This window comes from Cyclopterus lumpus, chromosome 17 (genome assembly GCF_009769545.1).
Source record: "Cyclopterus lumpus isolate fCycLum1 chromosome 17, fCycLum1.pri, whole genome shotgun sequence".
Taxonomy (NCBI): domain Eukaryota; kingdom Metazoa; phylum Chordata; class Actinopteri; order Perciformes; family Cyclopteridae; genus Cyclopterus; species Cyclopterus lumpus.
Window position 1 is genome coordinate 17,392,858 of NC_046982.1, and position 23,090 is coordinate 17,415,947.

The window sequence follows — 23,090 nt, forward strand, 5'->3', positions numbered from 1 at the left end:
CCTCAGCTCGGTTGAAGCAACGGGGCTGAGGAGGATTGAGATAACAGGCGTCAGGATGTAAACCTCCCACCAGCAGGGATTTAGATACAGCCTGAAAGCCTGTTGTGATGTCCTCCCCCATATTTCTAAAAGATATAACCAAAACAGCAGCAGATAAACTAATCTCAGCACAGACTTCCCTGTTGTGAGAGAATAAAACCGTATCTTTCTAATTTGGATGATTCTGTTGTTTTAACTTCATTCTCTCATTTTAGGCCTTCGGGACCTTTTTCATTCATCGGTTTCATTTTTTTTGAAGATGCACGTTCTACCTAGCAACAGAGTGTTGGACAGAAAAGTTAAATCCTCCTCGGAGCCCAGATTGGACTGGAAAGCTACACACAGCAGGCCTCTTTCACATCCATCTCATTGCATTATGTGTCCTGAGCAGTGATCGCACCTGTTCCCCTCTTACATAATCACGCACGCACGCACGCACGCACGCACGCACGCACGCACGCACGCACGCACGCACCCACCCACGCACCCACGCACCCACGCACGCACACCAGCTGTCCTCTCCTCGACTCTAGCCGCCCCGCACAAGAATTAGCGTCATTAGCTGCTACCAGTCAGGTAGCTGGAGTTCGAGGATTAATCATCATGGAGGCTGTCAGCTGCCTCGCTGCTCTGTGGTCCTCCCCGAGCTGGTTCTCCCGTGTGGCCTCGGGGGGAAAAAACACACATAGCTGATCGTAAATTCAAGGCTGAGTCAACTCTGAGAATGTTGCACAGACATTTCTTCGACTCTTGTGTGTATCACGATGGAAAAAGCTTCAGGCCTCGGGGAAATATGTCAGCGAGCAACACTGAACCCCTTCCCACTCGCTCGTTTTGAACCTCCGCGGTTTATAAATGTCAGCGAGGCGTTTGAAGACGAAGAGGCTTTTCCGTGAAATTTGATTCTCCGTTTAAAACCAAATAAAAACAAACGGTGACTTTGGGTTCAAACACCGTTTCTCGGCCTGCGGGGAAAAAAACCTGTGTCCCCTGTGGAGAGGGCAGAGCGCCATCCAGACAGCTGCGTCTCCAAACACACACACACACACACACACACACTTTATTGAAAAAAGGAACACATGCGCACATCTGGAAAATGTTAATTTCCTCCTACATTTGGGCAGTGCCAACGCTAATCACTTTTCACCAATGTGTCACTTTAACTCACGCACTTTTGTACATGTAGTCATACAGTCCAGTCAACTGTGTACAGTATTGCTTTGAAATCATGGAGTCATTAAGTGGCATCAGACTAACTGCAGATGCCCCGCATACCCCCCCCCCCATTAATTTGAGTGACACCGTGGTAGAGACGCCTGTCAATCATAAGGTAGCCACGCCCTAGAGCATCCCCTGTTTTATGGTCTGTTTGACTCTAAATGGACCATCATTTACAAAATGAACATCATGCTGTATTGTAGAAGACTTGAAACTAGAGATTGAGACTATAAGCTCATGTTTACAATGTTTACTGAGGGAATAAAATAAAGAGTCGCCCCCTGGTGGTCAGTAGAGAGAATGTAGCTTTTTGGACACTTACGCATTGGCTGAACTCTTGTCAAAGTTGCAATGCAACATCATCTGGCAACTTGCAAAATAAAATAATTAAAACCTTTCAGATCAGTGAGAAACCTTCCACATAATACTATGTAAAAGGGCCAAAACACAACACAGCGGTTTAAAACGTCCAACTTTTCAAGCTTTATTATTCCAACAGGACTTCCTGGATTGTACTCAAATATCTCAAATATCCCCCCCCTCCCCTCCACACATGTCTGTTTTGAGTCCGAACACCCACTAAAACATTCAGAGCTCAGTGGAATCGTGACGTAATGTTAGATGGTCATTTATTGATTGTGCTTATCTTTCTTGTTGCACGTCTAGAATCCGAACATCTCGTGGACGTTTTAAACACAATCGGACGAGGCTGCATCACAAAGCACTCGATAAGTCTCAATGACCCACACGAAAATCTTTAATATGAACTCTATTCATTTACTAAACTAAACCCATAACTCAAAACTTTTAAATTGTATTGTGTTGAAGTTAAAGGTTGTTTGGACAGGAGATTAAAATGATGGTCGTGTAGCGTAGACGGCCTCTTCGAGCGGCGTTCTTCCTTTACCGCATAACTTTCTGAGTGTCTCTCTCTCTCTCTCTCTCTCTCTCTCTCTCTCTCTCTCTCTCTCTCTCTCTCTCTCCCCCCCCCCCCCCCCCTCCGTCTCTTACATTTGACCCATTTGCAGACCGTGTCGAGACACGAGTAAATCAGAGATAGATTCAGAACAAGACCAGGTTTCCTCTGTGGACCCACTCCGTCTCTGACAGACTTCACTCCAGTCAGGCGGGATTATGTAAAAGAGGGCACCGCACATCCCCGTCTCCCTCATCTGTAACTGTGTAAGACCCTCAAAGAACAACTAAACCGTTTCCTTTTCCAAAATATTCTCTAAATAGATCGTCTTGCATATTTCACAAAATATCACAAAGAGACAAAAACTGCACCAAACACCCAGTGTGTTGCACGAACCGGTTATTATTATTTAAGGAGTAACGTGCATCGTAGCTGCTTACTTGTTGAATAAAAATACATTTTAGTTCCCAGGAGGAATTCTGAAAAAGCTTTTTTCATATCTTTGCAGTTGTATTTATCTGATGTAGAACAGTCTATAATTAAATGGAATTTATTTTTCTGAATCAAAATGTAATCGAATGTGAAGATCAGTGTCAATATAACAAAATTGTATTCCCCATTTAAAAAATAAATAAATCTATTATAATTATTGCATGTTCTCAGTAGCAAGCGTGGGGTTTGTTACGTTAACGGTTGACTCTTTAAATTTGAAAAGTTGTTTTATTTCCTGATTTTAAAATGCACTAATTGGTTTAATGTACAATGTGTCAAATTGGTTCGTCTGAACTTCTTCTCTTTTGCTTTTCCCTATGTGCGATTTAATTGACTCCTTTCTCGCACGGTTTTAAAGCGTCTCGCGTTAGAAGGATTGTGTGTGTGTAAAGGAAGCGATGCCGTCCCCGAACCGACGCATGCTGCATCTTAGTTAGTGTCTTTATTTCGCCCTAAATATGGACGCAGCTGCCGGCCAAGTGTCCTGTGGTCCCTGCTTCCTGACTCAATTCGATTCAATTCAATTCAGTTTATTTTGTATAGCCCAATATCACAAATTACAAATTTGCCTCAGAGGGCTTTACAATCTGTACACATACGACATCCCTGTCCCAGGACCTCACATCGGATCAGAAAAAACTCCCCAAAAATAACCTTTGACAGGGAAAAAAGGGAAGAAACCTTCAGGAGAGCAACAGAGGAGGATCCCTCTCCCCGGATGGACAGAAGCAATAGATGTCATGTGTACAGAATGAACAGCATTTACAAAGTTACATAAACACATTACATGAATATGACAATGTATGAATGGAACTCCAATCCATGAAACAGAAAGAGGTAGAGAGGAGGAGGGGTGGCGGGGCGCATCAGCAGGGCCAACGGCTCACCAGGCATCAGACACCTCCAGGTCCAATGGACCCTATGAGACGTGAAGTCACAACGACTCCGGGGAGGAAGTAGGGTTAATAAGGTGCAATGGAGAGAGAGAAGAGGAGATAGGTGCTCAGTGTATCCTAAAACATCCCCCAGCAGCCTATAAGCCTATAGCAGCATATCAAGGGGCTCAACCAGGGCAAACCTGATTCAGCCCTAACTATAAGCACTATCAAACAGGAAAGTCTTAAGTCTACTCTTAAATGAGGTGACTGTGTCTGCCTCCCGGACTGAAAGTGGAAGCTGGTTCCATAAAAGAGGAGCTTGATAACTGAAGGCTCTTGCTCCCATCCTACTTTTTAGGACTCTAGGAACCACAAGTAGCCCCGCATTTAGTGAGCGCAGCTCTCTAGTGGGGCAATATGGTACTACAAGCTCCTTAAGATATGATGGTGCATCACCAATCAAGGCTTTGTAGGTGAGGAGAAGAATTTTAAATGTGATTCTTGATTTTACAGGGAGCCAGTGCAGAGCAGCTAATACAGGAATAATGTGATCTCTTTTCTTAGTTTTTGTGAGTACACGAGCTGCAGCATTCTGGATCAACTGGAGGGACTTAAGAGACTTATTAAAGCAGCCTGATAATAAGGAGTTGCAGTAATCTAGTCTGGAAGTAACAAACGCGTGAACCAGCTTTTCTGCATCTTTTTGAGACAAGATGTGCCTGATTTTTTAAATGTTACGTAGATGAAAAAATGCAGTCCTTGAGATTTGCTTAACGTGGGAGTTAAAGGACAAGTCTCGGTCAAATATAACGCCGAGATTCTTTACAGTGGTGTTGGATGCCAGGGAAATGCCATCTACAGAAACCACATCACCAGATAATTGATCTCTGAGGTGTTCAGGGCCCAGTAAAATAACTTTGTCTGAGTTTAACATCAGGAAGTTGCAGGTCATCCATGTTTTTATGTCTTTAAGAAGTTCTTGAATTTTAGCGAGCTGGTTGGTCTCCTCTGGTTTGATCGATAGATATAATTGAGTATCGTCTGCATAGCAATGAAAGTTTATGCAGTGTTTCCTGATAATATTGCCCAAAGGAAGCATATATAAGGTAAATAAAATTGGTCCGAGCACAGAACCTTGTGGAACTCCGTGATTAACGTTGGTGGTCATTGAGGCTTCATCGTTTACAAATACAAATTGAGATCGATCTGATAAATAGGATTTAAACCAACTTAGTGCGGTACCTGAAATGCCAATCGACTGATCCAGTCTCTGTAATAGGATGTCTCCTAGCTCCATAAAGGGGGCTCGGGGGCTCCAACTCGCCACAGGGCTGTTGGCCGTGTTTTCCCCTGCGTTGCATTGTCTCCTCAACTCGTTTCTTCCATTTGAATATAATTGCTTTGGGTGGTGCCCTTTTTGTGTGTGTGTGTGTGTGTCAACTTGCAGTGTGTTTCTCCGCGGTTTTAGCTTTTTCTGCCCTATTGTTCATTTGTCAGATTTCATGAGGTTACCTCAAACCGCGAGACAGCAGGCGTGTTTTCTTCAGCTCGAGCTTCTCCGGGTTCTCTTGAGGATGCCATGTTTTACCTTTTTGTGCTCCTTGTTCATTCTTTGTATACTTTTCCACCTCTTTCGAACGTATACTCGATGCTCTAATACACTCATGGACCTTGACAATAGAAGATACATTTCTAGAAACGTCACAGATGGCATTCAAACAGCTATAAAGCCATGGAGGCTTTTTCAAAGATTTGATCTGTGAATAAAGTATCTGTGAGGCCTTTTTGTCCGGAAAACCTCCTGCCAATTCTCCTTCCACACAACTCCTCTCTCATGAAACTCCTTTCTTCCTGTTTCAGTCAACTGGTTTCACTGGTCGTTTGTCTCGCATCGAACAATTAAGTCAAGCACCCAGCTCTATTATACCAGTGACCATGTCCATGCCAGACTGGAATGCAATTAGTGATTTGCACAAAGCATGACTATGACTTTTTTAATCCGCTCAGATCGAAGCATCTTGACTTTGAATGCTTATCTGTTATAGCATGAGTCTCAAATGTTGGACTACATTATTAAAAATGTTGGTCAAATATGAATTAAGTTATCTTTTTGGCTTTTGTGCTGTTGGTTTTATATATATTTTTTAAATTCCCACCGTGCTAAAAGCAGCTCTGCAGAGCTGGCAGAATAAAAATGCTTTTCTTTGGCAGGAACATGCAGGTGTATGGATCAAGTTTCTTATCTTCTGGGAATGTGGTCCAGATCCTAAATTAATCTAAAAGAGGACTTTAAGATGTCCCACATGTGAAGGAAAAGGTCATCTGTAGTGGGGGGGATATTAAGAGTGTTATGGAAATGTATGCCAAATGTGTTAAAGCACCGCAGAGGCACGAGTGTGTGTGTGTGTGTGTGTGTGTGTGTGTGTGTGTGTGTGTGTGTGTGTGTGTGTGTGAGTGAGTGACCCCTGCACAGGTTGCCATCAAAGTGTATGTTTTGTGTTAGCGTGGCCCGGCTCCCTGTAGGTATGCAGCCGAGCCGGTTTGTCTGTGTCCAACAGTAAAGGGGAGAGGCCAATCCCTTTTTTTTTTATTTCATAAAACTCCGTTGTCAGCCTGCCACCTAAAGGACATGCCCGGTGAACTCTCTGATGTTTCTGGAGCCGAGAACACAGAAAGGTTTAGATTCAGGTTTTGATCTTTTCGGTGTCAGCTGAAGAATTCTGTTCAGCTTAAACAACGTTGCCATGTTGAGCCAATGTTGTCATATAGTTTTTTTAGAAGTTACCGTGTTCCCCATTGGGTTCAACTACATAAAGCTAATCAGCTTTTAGTCGTAAACATGGCGATACTAAAATATTTTCCAGGGTTAACAAATACTACAAAACATAGCTGCTCTAAAGTAAAGATCTTTCTTTAAGCAAAAGAAGATCTATCTTTTTTTTTTAAAGCTAGGCAAGGCAACGATTACATTTTAACATTTGAGCATACTTATTTTATTTTAAAGTGCTCTGAGAGAAAACTGCACTTCTCTATCTCCCTTGAGCTCTGTTTTCAGACTTTAGACATTGTAGCTTGTGACGGGAGACTTCGGCCAATCACGAGTCATTTCAGAGAGTGGCCGTTCCCATTCGCAGATGCACGTCCCTTTTATAGATGATGGAAGCCCGCTTCAATGGCGCGAAATCCTGCAGAAGAAGTTGCATCGGCAATAACTGTGGGTTCAGTGTCTTGCTCAAGTATGGGGGAGAGGAGGGGCATCAAACCCGGTACGTTGCGGTCACGGTATGACCACTCATCCCCATGAGCTACAGCCAACGCCTTTTATAAAGTGACATTAAGTTGAACCAAATGACCAAAAATCCACTGCAACACGGTTTCCGCTTGTGGTTTCCAGCTTTGCTCCGCTTTCAAAAACGCAACCCAGTTTTTTTTGTTTTGTTTTTTTTTTACTCCCAACTCTGAGTTGGGACAAGAGCTTTGCATGAAATGGACACAGTGTTCTGAACCTCACACCAGACTCGTCTAAATATACACGATGTGATGCCAACGCATCTGCAGCCATTTGCATCTAATATTAGCCTCCATGCCTTCAGTGCCCCGAAAGCCGCTGTCCTCTCCCTGTCTCCCTCTCCTCTCGCTCTGATGTGGTTTTATCTCCGGTTGGATAACACTGGACCAGTTGATTATTATTCCTCTGCGGAGCCGCGGGCATCTCCGATAAGACCGCGTGGGTCTGTCTATCTGTACGCTCTACTCATTACCTGGAGCTCTGGCCTCAAATGGGCCATTCAGGGTGTGCTGAGCTGCAATCAGACATGTTGATTTGCTGCTGCAGTTCAGACTCTAGTGCTTCTCATTGCTGATGGCGGGAGGTGTCGTGGTTGCCGTTGACTTCTGCTTCGATTTGAGGTTGGCGGACTGGTCGGTATTTTAATCGAATCCGTTCACTTTGAGTTCTTCAACAACGTAATCACATTGTCTGCTCTAGAGATGCCTCCCACAATTCCCCAAAGTGATTCAATTTAAGTGAGTTGTTCGACCATCGGTTCAAAACCCAGAGAGCAGCAAATCCTCGCATTTGAGAAGCTGGAACCAGAGGATGTACAGTCTAATACATACATGGCTTGAGCAATAAAGTTTTTAAAAAATAACGAGAAACTGATTATGTCAATTCCCGAAACACCAGAAAACGTAACAATACTCCAGGTGTATCTGCCAGACGTCACTTTCAATCATTTTAACATGCCGGTGAATGGAGCAATTCTAGCAAAATTCAAAATGCTTTGTCATTGGATTTAGACATAAGTGCCTCACCATGGTTGCTGAGCTTAAGCAACCACAGTTTAACAATGAGCAGTGGACGGATTAAAAATGCTGAATGAGTCGGGTGTCTACGAAGAGTAATCTTAAGCTTTATCACTTTAAACATCAGCACACGCAACATCATTGGATTTTTTTTGTGCTTTTTTCACCAAAATGCGTCTCGAAAGTCGTAGTTTCCTCGACTCTTTTTACATTCCAGTTCCAACTTCAGACGCTCGTCTTTTTAAAACAGAGTTTCTCGTCCTTTCATCTCACCAACGCAGAAAGAGGCTTTTACTTCCGAAAGCCCAGATGTGACGCTCCGAGTGTCTCCCGGCACTTCTCCGCGCTTTAGACGACATGATACCTCTGGCACCGCTCGATTTAAAGCACGTTTTCAAAGAGAGCTGCTGCTCCCCTTGATGTCAGAGGGCAACTTCTTAATGTCCCACCGCGGTTCAGTGGCCTCAGAGCTCGGTATTGATTAGCTAGTCAGCCGGGCTTGCACCAGATGTCCAGCACCAGCTGCTCAGGAGGACACCGCTGCTGTAACGGAGTCGAGGAGACACCCGCTGCATTTTTAATGGGCCGACCCGGCGGCGCAGCTTTCAGTTACATAATGAGTGCTGTTGTTCGACGTGGCCCGCATTGCTGCTGTCATTGGAAGACCGAGCTGCCGTTTTAGTGGCTGTTATGCTCAGGCTCTGCTTGGCCTTCATACGGAGAGGTTTTCAGTTCAAAACCAATTGTATAAACATTACCTCAGTCTGACATTCTGGCTCCCTCTTCATATTACTGCAAGTTGGTATAAGACATTTGTTTGACTGCATGAAGAACACCATATTCTCCGGTATATTGAGTTGCACTTAACTGTATCTATACTTTAAATCACTCGTAACCCTTCTCTTTGTGTCAGTCATCTTCATCTTCTCCTCCCCTGAAGGATATTGATTTATCAGGTGACAGAGAGCAGCCTTTACATCAGAGCAGGATTACATATTGATAATGGGTCAGAAAGATAGGCACTTATACCACCAGGTGCTTAATCTAGAACAGTTTTAAATAGGTCAAATATATCCTTGCGTACAGCTGTATACTACACAGCTGGGGGGAAACACATTCTTAACATAATTATAGAAAGTTTATTGAGCCTCCGATCATTTCAGTGAAGGTTAATTTCAGAACAGCTTTGGCAGGAGAATGTGGTTGTTTGTGGTTATCCATGCACAGTTATGTGGTTATTATACAGGAAGACCACAGAGCAGTGTCACCAGTAAACGCTGCACGCTACAAGTAAAACAATCTCAATACATGAAGAGGACGATGTGTTTACTTGTTACTCACCGCCAGAGGTAATATGTTGTATCCATCCTCATAGCTCTACTTTATGTTCAATCTTAGCATCCTCCGGTTCTGCCGCAGGGAATCTAAAAATAAGTCTGAGAAAATGACTCTTCTTCTCACTTAAGTTATTACTTCAGTAATATTGGATACACGAGTTTATCGTCTAAAGCTCTACTTTCAAGACTTCAAGACAGCATGTTAATTCCATGAATTATGGTCTATTTAGAGTCAAATAGGCCATAAAGCAGAGTGTGCTTTAGGGCGGGGCCGCTGCTGTACGTCACTGCATTCACTTGCGTTCATTGGTTGCAAAATAAACCAACATGGTGACGGCCGTAATCCAAGATTTCGTCGAACTCGAGGCTTCGTTAGATGACCAAGTCCACTTCTTTCATACAGTCTATGATCTTTGCATGGAAACTATTAATAAATATCTGTTAAACATTCTTACACCTTTTTGCTTTAACGGCTCAACAGTAGAATTTGCAACGTTTCCTCTTTTGTGCCAAACTTCCTCTCACACGCTGGCTTCTCAAGTCTTTTCAGGTAGAAGAAACTAAGCTGAATTATGTATAAAATGTATAATATATGCACTCTCCACCTTTTTAACTCGACGTGCTGTGATGCCGCATTGAACGCCGCCGCGCGTTCACGGAGTATTCGATACTCTCATGTACTTCCAGCTGTTTGCTCGGCTCCTGAATATTTCATCCCTATTGATCCCCATGCAATAGAGTGTGTGTGTGTGTGTGTGTGTGTGTGTGTGTGTGTGTGTGTGTGTGTGTGTGTGTGTGTGTGTGTGTGTGTGTGTGTGTGTGTGTGTGTGTGTGTGTGTGTGTGTGTGTGTGTGTGTGTGTGTGTGTGTGTGTGTGTGTGTGTGTGTGTGTGTGTGTGTGTGTGTGTGTGTGTGTGGGTGGTTATATGGCATCACCACTTCCTCCTCCCCTTCAACACCGGCTGTCAGTTATAACTTTTTCTTCTTTTTTTTTGTTGACATTTCCTTTATGTCATGTCAATGCCACTCAGCCAACAATGTAGGCCTAAAGCTTAAGTGATTGACTTCTCTTGCAGCTCAGTGGGAACATGGCATTAACAGTGCGGGGGTGATGTGATTGATGGGCGCTTTTAAAGTGTTTTAGATTAAATAGTTTGACTGTGCAGCTGTTGATTTGCACTCTGAAAGCCGTGAATTTTCTTCCATCACTCTCTTGAGGAACTTTTCCCATTTTATATAACTGACTGAGACGCTCACAGATGACTCACACCTCTCTCGCTCCGTTTCTTTTCTCCCCGTCAGACGGTGTCGTCGTCGGGCCACGGCCGCTCCGAGTCGCCCGTCTACACCAACCTCCAGGAACTGAAGATCAGCCAGACCAGCCTGCCCCCTTTCCCCTCCGGCTCCTCCCTCCACGTGATGGGCGACTGGGAGACCTTCAAGGACCAGAACGGCAGGCACTTCTACTACAACCGGTCCACCCAGGAGAGGACCTGGAAGCCCCCGCGAGCCAAGGACGCCAGCACCGGGAGCTCCAGAGGAGAGTTCCAAAGCGCAGGGGAGAGCTCCGAGGTACTAGTCGTGACCGGAGGGTTTCATGACACACACACACACACACACACACACACGTCGTCTATACACATTATCTCTCCGTATGAGGAACTTCAAGCGTCTACACTGAGTCTGAATGAACAAATACATCAACAAGGGTCACTGGTCACAATCACCGGTAACTGTGTGATGCTTATAATCAAACCCAAACAACGGCTCTCTATTAAACACGTGGCCGTCTGGATTGCCTTACATGGGTTGTACTGCGCCAGATTCTAGCCTCAAAACAGAGAGTTTGGGAGAATAGAAGTTCAGGTGATGTGTCGCCCACTAAGTCAAACAAACTGAAGTCGAAAGCGGATAACTTCAAAGGCGATAAGATGTCATATCTGTTGTGTGTGCAATTAGTGCAGCTCAGAGATAAAAGGTAGGAGGACGTAGGAATCTGAGCAATGTGGAGAAAGCAGTGTGTGAATCTCTCGGGATTTCACACGTGAGCACCTGGTGAAGGTGTGACTTACATCTGAGTTGCTGTGACACAGATCTGAGTCAGAAGTTCACAACAAGCTCTGAACAGCTTCTCCGACAAAGTACACGTTAACTTAATTGATTAAGACTTTACTCTCAAGTCAAACTTAATTCTTAATCATTTCCACAGTGAAGTATAAAACTAAACCAGTGATGGACGACGGTCTGACAGAATGAACCGAAGATGTTGTCACTCTAAACTCAATCTGGTTCCCGCAAGCATAGAATTACAGTAACCTCCACACACTCAGTCAGAGACAAATACAAATACAGCAGGCCACTTACCTCCTGACTTATTGACATAATGAAAATGTATTCTTTCAACACTGACCGATTTATTCAAACATTTTTTAAAAAAGCATCTCAGAGAAAAGGAAAGTTCTGTCTTCCTTTGATTGATTTAGATCAGTTTTTTTTATTTTTTCACATGCAGCTTTTTGCGTGTTGGAACCGACTTTTAATTTATTTGATGAATGGAGAATAACGCTCACAAGTAGATGAATCATTTGGGAGTCGTCTCCACTTCATGAAATGGCTGTACCACACCGCCACCTACAGGCAACACGCAGTCACTGTTACTTAATCATTCTGCAGCAGCCGGCTCCAGACTTTTCTCTCAAATCAAGCATGAACATGAGTGGTTTCTGATGGTTCTCCTGGTGCTCTGTTAAAGTGGGTGGTGTGTGGTGTTCCTCCTCTGTAACCCCGTGGTGAAAGGTTCCCCTCTCTTTTTCTTTCCCTCTCTCCTCGCACTGATGCTAGACCACTCCTCTGTCGCTCTCGCCGTCTTTCTTCCCCTTCCTCTCGCTCTCCATCGGTCGCCTCCAGCCTCTGTCGTCGGAGGACACCTGCTTCAGTGCCTACTCCAGCCAATCGGACAGCCAGTATGGCTCGCCACCGCGCGGTTGGTCGGAGGAGACGGACGCCCACGGCCACACGCTGTACGTCAGCGACCATACTAACGAGAAGGTACCGGATTCACAGGAGAGGGGAGGGGGGGGTCTGATCTGCTGTCTCTTACTGTGGTGATTTCTGGGAATGCACGTGGGAGCGGCTTTTGGGTTGATTTCATGGTTAAATTCCTCCTGAAGCGCACGGCTCAAATGTTTCCTCCACGCAGATGAAGCACGAGAATGAATTCAGCTACTTGAGAAAGGATGGAAATATATTAAAGTGTTTCAGCTTTTTCACTCATCGCACACTCAAAAAAAAAAAAAACAGCATTATGATCTGTTTGCAACATTTTAAATGAGGAAGAGCGTCAACAGCGTTTTGTCTGTTGGTCAATAGAGTTGTGATGTTCTTGCACAAATATTTGAGGAATGTCAGGACTCACACTAACGAGTCTTGTGCGTGTGTTCACCTCCAGTGGTTAAAACACGTCGATGAGCAGGGCAGACCGTATTACTACAGTGCAGATGGGTCGAGGTCAGAATGGGAGCTGCCAAAGGTAAGACTCCGTCGCACAGATAGAAGTCATGTGTGCAGTTCGACAGGTATGATAACGTCATGGGACTAAAACTGAATTTAATATCGCTCAGTTATCGACCCGACTGTTTTGTAAAGGGGATGAGAGAGCAAATCCCCAATGATTGTTTGATTTTTTTTATAATTAGGTCCCCATTCAAGTTATTTTTTCTGTCCAACAATCAATCCAAAACCAAAAAAGAGACAACGGGGAATGATTTTTAAACAAGTGAGTTTAAATAAAAGTACAAAAATGTGTAAGACGGATTGTGATTGTTTGGCATTTTGGTTGAAAATCAAGATAATTAGGTTTTTAATTAGGTAAAATAGTTTTAGTTCTATTATTAATAGATAATATTCATCATCTTTTTCTTCGTATTTAACACGTTAATCAACATTTCAGTTTCCGCCTCGATGTAAATGTGCCAGAGTGCCGGAAAATGTTTCGTCTGGAAAGGTTATTACAATTTAGTGGTCTAATATTAATCAATACAATTCAACAGCAAACACTATAGGATAGATCACAATAAAATACATGAATACATGATGTCAAATACATCACAGAAGCAGCAGATATGTAAAAACTAAGAGAGTATGAAGATGAAGAGCTCCGTCGGTGGACTTTTTACCTGTGCGTGATTTGTCACTTCCTGCATCGAGACGTGTAAATAAATATCTGGCATCATTTCAGTCGATGAGTTATATCCACAGACGCCGCTCCATTCGTAAGAGGTAGAATTTAAAAGTTCATCCATACAGAATGACTCCGTTTCCTCCCTCCAGTACAACAACTCCCCCCCACAGCCGCCTGGAGACGCTCTAAAGAGCTACAGTCTGGACAGGAAACAGGTTGAGCCCATCGTCCTCACCAAGTGGAGGCACAGCGCCTACGTCCAGGACGCCAACGACAAGGTCTGACACGCGGAAGACGAGCTCGAACCTTGAAATACGATCGCAACACCAAAAACATGTCTTTATGTCTGACCTGTACAGAATGAGTGTCTTCCAGGTGGAGCTGGTGTGTGTGCGTGCGTGTGTGTGTGTGTGTGTGTTGTGTTCACTGTCGAGACGCTTTGTCACGTGAGTCCAGAGATTCAGTTGTAAGCTGGTTTTGCTTTGCAGCGGCTGTTAAAAACCCGGCGTTTCCGCGCAGGCTCGGCCCGCCAGCACCCGTACAAACACCAAGTCAGTAGCCCGTCGGATCGACCAATCAAGCGGCTCGTGCCCTCACTCCAAGCAGACGAATCGGCTCGCATGACAACGATCGCAACGCAGGAGTGATAATCACACACAACCCCCCCGTCTTCGTGATTTCCCCCCCCCCTCCCTCCCTGTTCATTTCAATCATTCAATCACAAACTTGATGATGAGGGTTTGCCCACAATGATGCACAAATGATTTGCCAAAAGAAATGCTGGAGACAAAGTAGTTTGTAGTGGCAGCGCGGGCGCCGTGATAAAATAGCTGCCTCCTCATCTAATTAATAATCCAGCCGTGACTCCTGGACATCACACAGGTACTCGACACACTTTGCCCACTTGTAATCTCACCGCTAATTGCCGTCGCACTCCTTGAACTGTCTATGTGTTCTTAACCTTGCATCATCTTCTCATTAACCTTCTGCTGTTAGTGACAGTGTGTGTGTCTCTCTGTCTGTGTGTATGTGTGTGTGTTTCTCACCCTCTTCCATCCCTGTCTCCCCATTAGGACGCTCCTCTGAGCCCCAAGCCCTCATCTCCCGACTCTGACTCCTGCCCTCCGTCTCCCAAGCCCCCCGCCTCTGTTAGTACTCCCCCACCAGGCTCCGTCCTGCAGGGGTTAAACTTGGTACCTGGTTGTAGGAAGTGCTTGTTTCAGGGTTTCTACACGGGCATAGAAGATTTGCAAATAAATGGAGAAGAGGATTTTTGTCCCAGGTTACAATTTACCTTTTGTCATCTCACATATTCTGTGTCGATATAACGATGTGTATCTTTACACAGCAGAAAATAACAGTCACAGTAGGAGAATCCATTCGAACTTGAGCCTGTGTAGAATCCGTGCTAACAAGCAGAACCGATGGGCGACGTTGCCCCGGGGAATTGCTCGTATCGTACTTTGATAAGTTGCTGGTGGGTGCGTTGATCGTCTGTGTTTCCCCAAAGATTGACCCGTGTGGTCGAAATCTGAAAACAAAAGATCTGCTCGCGGCTTATTTTTTTATAATTTGATTTAATCTGACGTTTCTCTGCACGTTCTGGTGTTCAGTCACTTCTTTCTCTCTCTGGAAATAATAGTTTTCTGCGATTGTTTTCCGGTGGTGGGGTGTTTTTTTAATTTTGTGGTGGTGGTTGCGTTTCTACGATGGAGTGACACATTCCTATTGTTTACGGCTGTTTACTGTTGACAGCACTCTTCTCTCCTGTCACCCTGCTGTGGTTCTGAGTTGATTGATGTGTATGTTACCCTTTTCTTCAGAGCGTGTGCTAATGTTCTGTTTTACCCTCCAGCCGTCTGAAAAGTGTGGCCTTCTGAATGTGACAAAGATCACCGAGCACGGCAAGAAAGTACGGTGAGTAGCGCGGACTCGATCTCCAGCGGCGTTGGCATCATGCAGAGTTAGACGTTGACCTAGAGTAACCCCACGGAGCAGATTTATGATTGGATTCCTTTTTTTTTGTCTGCATTTCGTGTCCCATTCAGGGTTTTTAAAGTGTTTATGAACCATCTGTTGCAGGAAGAACTGGACGTCTTCCTGGACCGTGCTTCAAGGATCCACGCTGCTATTTGCCAAAGGCCAAGGAGGCGGGACCAGCTGGGTGAGTGACAGTCACTCCTATGATGAGATGTACAGTTGTGCCTTTTTCATGCCCCCTTTTGATTTGATGGTAAAGAGCCTAAACATGTTTATTAAGGTTTGTCAGGTTACTAGATGGGTGTCGGGGTTGAATTAAATCTCCTAGATGTTACCTTTTCCTTCTCTCTCCATACCCCCCCCCCCCCTTCCTTGCCTTCATCCCCCATCATCCCTTCCATGCAGCCATTCAACCTCAGTGGGTCCTTCCCTGAATTTGTCCTCTCACTGTTGAGTAACTGGAGGCCGTCCACTAAGAAACGCCCCGCCGTCTCCTATGGCTGCTCCAGGCTCGACAGAGCCTCCTCTGTATGTGCTTCCTCCTTCCTACCGTGTGCTTCTCTCTCTCTCTCCTCTGCCTCCTCTGAATGACACCTCCCTCCTGTCTGTCACGACCCCAACCCCCCTCTGTTTTATTCACTGGCATTGGGGATACGTAAATAGATTTATTTATTTCAAGTTATAGACCATCAGGCAGGATGTCCATGAACCGTCCATGAACCGCTCGGTTTAATCTGAGAGTTGTTTTCTTGGAGAAGTTGTTCATGGAGGTTTTGGTTGCTGTTTCATGCTCTCTTGTTACATGGGAAGGATTCATTTCAGTGTTTCATTGCAGTTAATGCTCAGCTAAGGCTCAAATTTGAGTTTTAATCTTAATCTCTGCGCGTTCTTCATGATCAAAGTAGCATATTTTCTGCGTGGCTGAGTGGTCTCCTCTCTCTTCGTCCAGTTTGGAGGCGGTCAGTCCAAACCAGAGTTCACTGTGGATCTGAGGGGCAGCTCGGTGGAATGGGCTTCCAAGGACAAATCCAGCAAGAAGCATGTTCTAGAGGTACGGGGAGAGCGCCGCCATTTATTTATGGTTTTAAATCTGTTTTTTCTTCTGTCATTTAAAGGAAGCATCAACATGTTTAAAATACAAACTAAAATCCCTTCAGGTGTATTTTATATTACCCCCTTGGTTCACCTGTGAACTCCTTTCACAGATTTAATTACTGAAACACTAAATATAAAAGATGCTTCTTCTTAATAAAGATTTATTTTTACATGATGAACTAACAGATCTATAGAGATCACACGAGGAAAGCAAACAATAGAAACGGTTTCAAAATAAACTAAATCAGGGCTTAGCTGATGATTGGGATCAATTATTGATTATTGGTTGTGGCTCTCTCTCCTCCCCCTCCCCCCCCTGGTTGCAGGTGAAGACTCGACAGGGCACGGAGCTGCTGATCCAGTCAGACAACGACGGCTTGGTCAACGACTGGTACCGGACGCTGCTGGACACCATCAGCACCCATGTGAGGACCCGCGTCCTTCACCCAGTCCCAAAACGTCTGCATCTGTATATATATATGAAATGACATTTGTCATCAGTCATTGCACGTCAAGCTACTGAACTCTCAATCGCACTATGAGAGGAGAGGAGGGACAATTTTATTGTAACTTAGCCAAAATTATTATCTGAGGCAGCTGCCAAAACGCTCAAAACGCCCAAACCGAGTGGACTTTGTCACAGAGTCCAAAGATCCAGCAGTAAGAGGTTTTTACAACCTGTATCCTCCCTTGCTCTCTCTCTCTCTCTCTCTCTCTCTCTCTCTCAGGCCTGGGAGTCTGACGAGGCGATAGAGGAGGACCTGCCGGAGTCGCCTGGTGCGGAGAAACACGACAAGGAGAAAGAACACAGAGACTCAAAGAAAAGCCGAGGTCTGTGTGGTGTTTCATGGTGCTCAGCAGATGTATTTTAACAGTAAAGTACTACGTAAAAATGTTTAGTAAAACTGATAATACATCATCAAAGGTCAAAGATGAAAGAGTTTGATTAACTGGGGAAAAGGCGAATGTGAGGACAGAGTGAATGAAAACGAAAGCATAGACCGCGCCCTCGTGTCATGTGCCCCGTGAACTCCTTCTCGACGTATAAAAACGGCCGCGTATCCGCGTCCTTCCCTTTTCAAAACGTTGTGCGGTCGCCATGGCGATCAGTGCGTTGAGACAAGTGGTGGACATTACCGTCCTGTCCTATCTGTCCTCTGTAGCCATGAAGACCTCCACCAGCATGGACGCCTCCGACAACAAGAAGACCAGACACAAGCTGAAGAAGTTCCTGACCCGCCGTCCGACCCTGCAGGCCGTCCGGGACAAGGGATACATCAAAGGTACCGGGGCGGGTTCCACGCAGAACCACTAACCTTTTCCTACCGTTTTGCTGGGATAATCTGGAATTCAGAAAGGTGTGACGGGCAGTTTGATTTATTATATGTGGATGTCAATATTCATTTAAAAAATCAATATTCATTTAAAAAATCCAAAAAAAAATCAAATAGAAAGCGGTATTTTAGGTCGATGCCGTACGTTTGCTGGCTTTTAACCCGAAAGCTCAACTGTAGCAGAAACAAAATGCTAAATATTTATATTTGCCCCTTTTCGGTCCTCTGTATTCTGGATGTATCAATAGTGTCTTGACATTTATCGTTCACTAAACATACCAAAATCATATTAGTAAATGTTTTAACATGAATCCATTTGTTCTCACCTTTATATTATATCCTATTTTGATTTAATTCATACTTCAACGAGTTGGTTTGCTCACAGGCATCAGAAAAAAAAGTTTATCTTTTAATAATAATTAACCAGTAAAAGGTTTATGAGGTTATTATCTTATCTCTTTTTAAAGCACAAACTGCATCAAAACAAGAACTTCATTGGACTGTCTTCTTTCTTTCTTTTCTCCGTCTTCAGATCAGGTGTTCGGCTGCAGTCTGTCCAGTTTGTGCCACAGGGAGAGCGACACGGTGCCGATCTTTGTCAAGATGTGCATCGACCACGTGGAGAACACCGGTGGGTTTCGGACGAGCGTCGTGATTCTGGGTTGTTGCCGTGTAACCTGCAGTAAAAGAAGGGCGGGGCTTACCGCCTCGTGATAACACACACGGGTGGTGTCACGTAGATTGTGAACACTTATTTCTCTTCTGGTGCTCAAAGGAACAATCAACAGATATTACTGAACTGATAGATGTTTTCCTCCCATGATGCCTTGCAGCTCTGTGTGTCGATGGGCTGTACAGAGTTAGCGGGAACCTGGCGATCATACAAAAACTTCGCTTCGTTGTCAACCACGGTAAGTTACTCGACGTGTATGAAAAGGTTTGAATTAGTCTGACTCGAATATATAGACGATACGTTTATTAACTGTGTGTGTGTGTGTGTGTGTGTGTGTATGTGTGTGTCCAGATGAGACGGTGAACTTGGCGGACGAGAAATGGGAGGACATCCACGTGACCACCGGCGCTTTAAAGATGTACTTCAGGGAGCTGCCGGAGCCTCTCTTCACCTACGCCCTCTTCCATGACTTTGTCAGCGGCATCAGTACGTGTCACGTGCAGCTGACACACACACCACACACACACACACATTTGTTCACGCATGAACTCACACTCTGACGTTAGTGCACTAGTCATGTTGTCGGCTTCTTGACTTCACTGCTGCGAAACCACAAATCAGCTTTTTAACAGTTCTTCTTGTTCTTCTTTTTTTTCAAGGAGTTCCTTATGGAGAGAATTTTGTTTCAGATTGCCGGTTTACTTGGAGACTTTAAGCTGAATGCATTATTCAATAGTTAAATCTTTTATTTTAATTTTATTCCTATTTGATTTAGGAATTAGAATTAAAAATACTTTGCTTGGAAACCTTGTGGAGCCCTGAAGACGCCAAACCCCACTTCCTGAGTGATTTATTACCGCTTACGTAGCATCATAAACACGTCCAACATTGCCTCAGCGAAACAATAGAAGAAGAAGTCTTTGGTGAATCCCGGTCGCTCCATCTGACGTTGATGAATGTTTTCGGTTCTGCAGAGATTCCAGACTACAAGCAGCGAGTTCAGTCCATCAAGGATCTGATCCGACAGCTGCCCAAACCCAACCACGACACCATGCAGGCTCTCTTCAAACACCTCAGGAGGTAAGAACCGCTCTGGGGTTTGTGTTATTTATTTCTCTTTCCCCTCATTTTAATACTAACATAACAACAAAGAGGCTCAATTCTCACCGTAAACATGAAAACAAGGTTTAGGGCTGATGCAAGATTGTTTTAATTGTTCAATAATCTGTTATTTTGTTTGTTTACATTTTTTTATTAGTTGAATTTACAAACATCTGAGTGGAGAAAATCCACAAATGATCATATCTAAAGCAGAAACAAGAGGATGTTTGTTACTTTTATTCTATTCATCGATTCATTGGCTCATCGTTTGATATTTAGAGATTCAAACTGAGCAGACTTCATGCATTTTAGTAATGATTAACCAGGGAACTACATTACAGCGTTTCAGGGGCCAAACAATTATTATTATTATTATTATTCTGGACATTAATACAAAAATATTTAAAAAAATAGATTATGATGTATAGGATGAAACTGTATTGATCCTTTTCAAATTAGCTCCAACTTTAACAGCTGTAGCATTTAAGTGATGAAAACAGTAACGCACCAGTAATTAAAATCCAATAATAGAAAATTCTATATAATAATAATAATAATAATAATAATAATAGGTAAAATGTTGAATTAAGGACTGTCGCGTTTCTATCTTCTTCTTTTTTTGTGTTCGACCCTTTGTGCCTTAACTTTGCCCTCGCTCCTCCAGGGTGATCGAACACGGCGAGGAAAACCGCATGACCACCCAGAGCGTGGCCATCGTGTTCGGCCCCACGCTGCTGCGGCCGGAAACGGAGACCTGGAACATCGCGGTCCACATGGTGTACCAGAACCAGATAGTGGAGCTAATACTGCTGGAGTACGAGAACATTTTCGGCAGGTAGAAAGAGACGCCAGGGGATGAGCCTCTTTTTTCTTTTCCTTTTTTCTCTCTCTCTCTGGTCCGGTTTGGCTCGACTTGGCTCGGTCCAGCACGCGTGTCCCCGGTGCAGCACCTCTTCATCTCAAACCTCTCTGCGGTTGCGGACCTCTCCAAATCATACAAACTCCGGACCAAAACCACGGCCAATACGCCACGGAAAAACCCAAAACAAAGCTGTAACTAAACTAGCGACCAAAAAAAAAAAGTTTAAGACTCTTTGCACTTTTCAGTGTCTCGTTTTTTTTCTCTCCTGCAGCTACATTTGTGCCACTTTACTGCAAAAGGTGACGACCTCCTGTCGCGACACTGGATTCCTAGAAGTAGTACACGGCACGCGGGGCATAAACACGCCTCTACTGCTGCACTGAGACCAAAGCAGAAGGACTCTGACTCCAGAGGAGGCTTCACTGGACGTATGGGCGCTTGTTAATGAACCACAAGAGGAAACTAAGCTGCTGCTTGGCTTTTAGACGTTTAGACACTAAGAGAAGAAACGGAACAAGGATAAGAAGGGATGATATGGAGGTTTTAGGATTAATATGAACATTTTCCGCCATTGCTGGACTTCTCTCTCTTTCACAATGTATTTTATTTAAAGTATTTGGTTTCCTTCTGCGCTCTGAATTTCCCCGTCCTTCCTTTTTTTTTTTTTTTTCAATCCTGACACACTGGACCGGGGTCCTCTGAACACGAGAGGTTATCGCTCTGTAATATATATATCTACGCGCCACCTTTTCTCCATTTGGCTTTTCAGAACAAATTATCGTCTAGCAGTAAAAAAACATTTAAAAATGGTACTCGGCAGTGTCTTTCCTCGACTCTGGCATATTAAACGTTAACGGCCTTTGAACACGACCCCGTTGATAAAGCTGTACAGTGTTTTACGTGTGTGCATGTGGATGAGGGTGGGCTAGATGGATGAATGGACTCAATGACAGTATATTGTACAAATAGTAAATATAAGTATGTATGCCTGGAGCGCTGAGAATATGACACAAGGGAGAAATCACTACTTTGTGATCGTTGTGCGACCAACAGATGTCAGGGATGACGTGGTGGACCGGGGAGGTGGAGGTTTACCTGCGTGTCAGGTAGACGGAAGTTGTTGAATGTAAACCTTGAGAGTAACTGTTGGCTTTAACAAAACTGGAATAAAGAGCTCTAATAAGAGATATTTCCAAAGGAAAGATACATTCTGTGTTTTATTTATTTTGATATTTGTTCGTACATTTAGTTGCGCTACAGTAGTTTAGTTATTTCTGTGTGAAATAACCCATTAACACTGCCGGAATTAGAGGTTTGATCACATTACTGCATCTGATTCTGGTATTAAACGCATTAAAGCCACTCATACAAAATAGAAAAGGTTCACCAAGTCCAAACATACACATTAAATCAAACGTTTGAGACAATATGTTTAGTCAAGAACTCACATTTTCACCTTTTGATGTAGTCTCAAAATTAAATAAATGAGTTTTAGTACCTCATAATTGACACACTACAATATAATCTTCACCTGTAAGTCAAAGTCTTTACATCTGATATTTGACTATTTTGACATTGTATACCATACCTACTAATATAATGTTGATGTTCTAGGAGTCCTAATATTCTATAAATGTTCCCACCTTGTCGCATGCACAACGGGGTCCTGTAGTCACTTTACTAGACTGCGCAGCGTTAATTAGAGTTATTAAACACACCTGTGGTTGTCTTAATAATGAGCTACACCTGTGGAGGGTTTGCTTCCTCTGAGCCAGAGAATAAAAAGAGTTTTGTCTATAAAGGGAATTCAGCTCATCGAATATTGTCCACATTTGTATATATACATACGTATCTCTTCCCTCAACCTGCATAACTTAAGAATAGTCATTTCTTGTAAACTAATGCTCAGTCTTTGGGCGTCTTCATTAAGAAGTTATTGAGTTTAGACATTGGTCATGAAACCAGAATATTTATGTCTGAAAAACTGAATAAACGACACTAAATGTATTTTTTCCAGAGACATCTTTCAAACCTACAGGTGGTGAAGTGTTTTAATACATTTAATGTTTCAACATGTAATTGAAAAATTAAGTTGCTATAGTTTAGAGCAACATCACCCACAAATAGATTTCTGCATTTTCCAATTTCAAACTTGTGGAAACCCATTTATTGTTGGTCATACTGTAATGTCAATTGGTGGTTTGAAACTTTGTTTAGTTTCGAGTCTTATTGCATTTTGTTTACTATGCACATTTATTGTTTGCGTCCTTATATATCCAGCATTAAAGGTGAAGTAATGATGTCGCACAAAAGATGTGAAGAGTCTTAACAGTTTAGCTTATACGGTTAAATTATTGTTTTGTAAATTTGTTTACTCGAATGAATAATAATAACATTCAGAACGTATTGTGTTTTTAAATGTCTAAATAATAACTAAAGTACACGATTCTATGAAACTAAGTAAGAGAAGATATGCACGGCACTCGGATACAAATCACAGAGAGCAAACCGTTACAGTTTGTAAAGCTATATTTCTTTATTTATAGGTTTTTCTTTTTGGGAGACATTCCAAGATGCTGGTTTTCTGGCCTGTGATTTAACATCCCATCACGCCCACAGAAAAATACATATCTGCCCTTCAAGAAATGCACATCGGCTCCATTAGTTATTCCAGTGTTGGC

General features: G+C 43.5%; 1 protein-coding gene across 9 annotated transcripts in view; it reads left to right on the forward strand.

Moving 5' to 3' along the window:
- Positions 1-21,611, forward strand: part of LOC117746403 (rho GTPase-activating protein 12-like) — a 46,542-nt gene extending 24,931 nt beyond the window's left edge. For 2 of the 9 annotated variants that reach the window (XM_034555493.1, XM_034555492.1), the window contains exons 3-20: positions 10,487-10,756; positions 12,026-12,232; positions 12,633-12,713; positions 13,514-13,642; positions 13,853-13,915; positions 14,438-14,512; positions 15,220-15,281; positions 15,447-15,528; positions 15,750-15,872; positions 16,294-16,395; positions 16,766-16,864; positions 17,168-17,270; positions 17,603-17,722; positions 18,306-18,404; positions 18,607-18,684; positions 18,798-18,932; positions 19,421-19,526; positions 20,212-21,611. In XM_034555493.1, coding sequence (XP_034411384.1) covers positions 10,487-10,756; positions 12,026-12,232; positions 12,633-12,713; positions 13,514-13,642; positions 13,853-13,915; positions 14,438-14,512; positions 15,220-15,281; positions 15,447-15,528; positions 15,750-15,872; positions 16,294-16,395; positions 16,766-16,864; positions 17,168-17,270; positions 17,603-17,722; positions 18,306-18,404; positions 18,607-18,684; positions 18,798-18,932; positions 19,421-19,526; positions 20,212-20,386 — 2,109 coding nt within the window. In that variant the 3' untranslated portion in view covers positions 20,387-21,611. The remainder of the gene's footprint in view (positions 1-10,486; positions 10,757-12,025; positions 12,233-12,632; positions 12,714-13,513; positions 13,643-13,852; positions 13,916-14,437; positions 14,513-15,219; positions 15,282-15,446; positions 15,529-15,749; positions 15,873-16,293; positions 16,396-16,765; positions 16,865-17,167; positions 17,271-17,602; positions 17,723-18,305; positions 18,405-18,606; positions 18,685-18,797; positions 18,933-19,420; positions 19,527-20,211) is intronic. The other 7 variants (XM_034555499.1, XM_034555498.1, XM_034555495.1 and 4 more) reach the window with 6 other exon arrangements.
- The last annotated feature ends 1,479 nt before the right edge of the window (positions 21,612-23,090 follow it).